Source organism: Cinclus cinclus, chromosome 6 (genome assembly GCF_963662255.1).
Source record: "Cinclus cinclus chromosome 6, bCinCin1.1, whole genome shotgun sequence".
Lineage (NCBI taxonomy): Eukaryota > Metazoa > Chordata > Aves > Passeriformes > Cinclidae > Cinclus > Cinclus cinclus.
In genome coordinates, this window is record NC_085051.1 from 3,279,665 (window position 1) to 3,283,884 (window position 4,220).

The 4,220-nt window shown below is 44.8% G+C and overlaps 1 protein-coding gene across 1 annotated transcript; it reads left to right on the forward strand.

Annotated features, from left to right (window-relative positions):
* Positions 1-1,282: 1,282 nt before the first annotated feature.
* Positions 1,283-3,592, forward strand: KCNA4 (potassium voltage-gated channel subfamily A member 4). The gene has a single exon (XM_062494701.1). The coding sequence runs from the start codon at positions 1,625-1,627 to the stop codon at positions 3,590-3,592; it is 1,968 nt and encodes a 655-aa protein (XP_062350685.1). The 5' UTR covers positions 1,283-1,624.
* The last annotated feature ends 628 nt before the right edge of the window (positions 3,593-4,220 follow it).

The window sequence follows — 4,220 nt, forward strand, 5'->3', positions numbered from 1 at the left end:
AGTATTGCAGCGTTTTTGGGATCTTCTTCTGCATGACACGTAGGTACGATTTTAAAAATAGCGTCATTTAATAGATCGCGCTCACCTTCTCTCGTGTGTTAATAGACGTGGCTATAAATGAGGCTTCTGTTTCAAAGGGGGGTGTGAGGGGCTGTGTATTTTTGTGTGTATGCTTGCATGTAGATGTTGCTTCAGTGCACCTGCAGTTGTTTTCTTGACATATCACGGAATTTTCACTTGGCTGAGCATTGTACGTGCCTGTTTCCAAATTAAATCCAGGGAGGTGTTCACTGTGATCGAAACACAATTCTGCTGTAGATTAAAATGTAACATTCCCACATCTGATGTGTCTCTGCAAATACAAAAGCTCATCGTGTAGATAACATTTATTCTTTAATGTTTCATATGGACAGATGTAGGTGTATCTCTTATGTATGTGCTCAAAGACCTGAATGCATTGTGTGTTGCAGTATTTTTATTAGTGTTTATGTGTGTTGGTGGTTCAGAGGCATGCATATGTTTGTGTATGGATGCAAGTGCTTATATGGGTGGGGATTTTGTATCTGTCTATATATATGTGACATACACACCCACATCCTTACCCACAGAGTCGTTCAAAATCTCTGTGCATGTGATGTGGGTGTGTGTGTAATGTAGAAGTGTGAATAGTGTGGGCAGGAGAAGATTTGAATGCCATGGTAATAGATGACACAGTTTCGTTTGATCGGTGTGACCTTTTAGGAAAACAATCCAATATTTTCCCTTTCTGTTTTGTTTATTTTTGTGTGTTTGTGCATGTGCCTCAGGTTAAGTGCTTCTTCTGCATGACCATAACCAAAGGGTGACCCATCCACTCCCTTAGGTCCTATGGGGACCTCAGAGCCAGTTTCTCAGTCTTCATCTCCTCCTCCTCCTCCTCCTCTTACCACTGCTGCTGATGCCCTGGGTGCTGCTCCCAGGTTTGAGACATTGTTGACAGGCTGAAGAAAGGATTTGCAAAGACCTCCTCACTGTGTAAATGAAGTAAAAGATGGCTGGAATTAACTTCAACTATCCAAGTAAAGATATTAAACAGTAAGTTTTGCTAGGCCAAATCATTACCAGGAACAAATAATTAGGAAAGAGACTATTTGCACTTGGTTTCAATGATGAGCTAAAACCATCTGTGGAGAACAGGTACCCTTTGGTTTGCATATTTTTTTTTTTTTCCTGAGGAGTGCAGCCTTTATAGCCCAGGAGGCAGTCAGGATTCTGATCAGATACAGCTGTGATTGCTGCAGGAGATAAATGAAAATAAAGGGGCTTGGTGGATGGAAGAACAAGGTCTCAGCTGTTCTCTGGTTCATTTTGAGAATTTCATCTTTTCTCATTAGCAAAACAGTAGTTTGTGTCAAACATCCCGGAGAACAAGAAAATGCAGATCTGTGGCTTTCTAAAATACAGACTCAGTGTTACAACCATGCTGCCATACTCGACGCCCAGGGGACTGTCCTCCAAATGCAAATGGCTTTGAACTTTCCAGTGAAAGTTAAGGTGACACCGTAAATAGAACAAAACCTTATTACAGTAGGCGGCTAAAACAAACTAAAGAAAAAAAAAAAAAAGAAAAAAAGGCAGCTGCAAAATGGAGGTTGCGATGGTGAGCGCCGACAGCTCCGGGTGCAACACCCACATGCCCTATGGATACGCGGCCCAGGCGCGGGCCCGGGAGCGGGAGCGGCTGGCGCAGTCCAGGGCGGCCGCGGCCGCGGCCGTAGCAGCGGCCACCGCGGCGGTGGAAGGTGGGGCGGCAGGAGGAGGGGGTCCGTACCACCACTACCATCAGGAGCAGAGTCGCGGGGCGTCCTCCTCGCACGGCGGGAGCCTGCCCCACCGCCGGAGTGGTAAGAGGAGGAAGAAAGGCAGAAAGAGGAGCCACCACTTGGGGAGTAGGGAGTGTGGGGCCTCCTTCCCCTGCTCTGAGCTGTTGCCACTCAGTGGTTCTGAGGAGAGAATACTGAAGGACTTGAGTGAGGAGGAAGAGGAGGATGAAGATGAGGATGAAGACGAGGAGGAAGAAGGAAAGCTCTACTACAGCGATGACTATGGGGAGGATGAGTTTTCGTACTCGGACCAGCCACCTGATGACGGTGGAGGCCCTGGGGGTTACAGCTCTGTCCGCTACAGTGAGTACGAGTGCTGTGAGCGTGTGGTGATCAACGTGTCGGGACTGCGGTTTGAGACCCAGCTGAAGACACTAGCTCAGTTCCCAGAGACACTGCTGGGGGATCCAGCCAAGCGGGGGAGATACTTTGATCCTCTCAGGAACGAGTATTTCTTTGATAGGAACCGACCCAGCTTTGATGCCATCCTGTACTACTACCAAAGCGGGGGTCGGCTGAAGAGGCCGGTCAACGTCCCCTTTGACATCTTCTCAGAGGAGGTGAAGTTCTACCAGCTTGGGGAGGAGGCCATGCTCAAGTTCAGGGAGGATGAAGGTTTTGTCAAAGAGGAAGAGGAAAAGGTGTTGCCGGAGAATGAGTTTAAGAGGCAGGTTTGGCTGCTGTTTGAGTACCCAGAAAGCTCCAGTCCAGCCAGAGGCATTGCCATTGTCTCTGTCTTGGTCATCTTGATCTCCATCATCATCTTTTGTCTGGAGACTTTACCAGAGTTCAGAGATGACAAAGAATTCGTCATGTCCTTGAGCTTAGGGAAGGGGCTTTCCAATCAGTCTCTTCGCCTGGATGCTGGGGAGCACACCATCTTCAATGACCCTTTTTTCATCGTAGAGACCGTGTGCATCATTTGGTTCTCCTTTGAGTTTACAGTGCGCTGCTTTGCGTGTCCCAGCAAAGCACACTTCTTCAAGAACGTCATGAACATCATAGACATTGTGTCCATCTTGCCTTACTTCATCACCTTGGGCACGGACCTGGCGCAGGAGCAGGGCAGTCAGCAGGCCATGTCTTTTGCCATCCTGAGGATCATCCGTCTGGTCAGGGTGTTTCGCATCTTCAAGCTCTCCAGGCACTCCAAGGGTTTGCAGATCCTGGGTCACACACTCAGGGCCAGCATGAGGGAACTTGGCCTCCTCATCTTTTTCCTTTTTATCGGAGTCATTTTGTTTTCCAGTGCTGTTTACTTCGCAGAAGCTGACGAGCCTGCCACCCATTTTCAAAGCATCCCAGATGCCTTTTGGTGGGCTGTAGTGACCATGACTACAGTTGGTTATGGGGACATGAAACCCATAACTGTGGGTGGGAAAATAGTGGGGTCCCTGTGTGCCATTGCAGGAGTGTTAACCATTGCTTTACCAGTGCCAGTGATTGTCTCCAATTTTAACTATTTCTACCATAGAGAAACTGAGAATGAAGAACACACACAGATGATGCAAAATGCAGTCAGTTGCCCTTACCTCCCAACAAATTTACTGAAGAAATTTAGAAGCTCATCATCTTCATCCACAGAGGATAAATCAGAATATTTGGAGATGGAAGAAGGAGTTAAAGAATCTCTTTGTGTAAAGGAGACTAAAAGTCAGGACACGGGGAATAGCAGTGAGTCAGAGAAGAAAAACTGTGTAAATTCAAATTCTGTGGAAACTGATGTGTAATTTTGAGCGTTTCCAAATATATTTATGCATTAAAGAGTGCAGTGAAAATAATGAAATATGCAAACAAGAGTCTGCAGCATACAGTAGTATGCCATTTAGTGGTTAAATGCAAACAAAAAAGCATTGCTAAACATGTATTACATATCAAGTAAGTGGTACAACTTGAGGAAAAGGTTGCTAGATCTGATACATTTTCAGACTTTATATTTTTATTAGAATGCAAGTGTTTTGCACAAGAGGCTAAAACTTTTATTAAAACCAAGTCAGTTTTAAAGTGGGTGCATGAACTGTCGACATCACTAATAACAGCTCTGTGGTAAAAGTTGGCATTCAGAGGTATTTACTATGTAAGAAACAATGAAGTTTGGTAGGCATTTATCTATTTATCAGTGCTTTAATAGCAGCTACCATAAATCATTGGATACCATAGTCATTGTTTTCCAAATGGTAAATTTATTGTAAAAAGATATTCTACAGAAGATCTAATTTTTTTTTCTTGAAATCTATAATGCTTGTTTTTAACTGGAAATTTACTTTGAAAAGGCTGTTGACCCTCCAGAAATTGTTTATTTTTATTACTCTCTTTGGAGGCATTGCAGCATTTGTTGTCTAATAATGAAAGAGATGA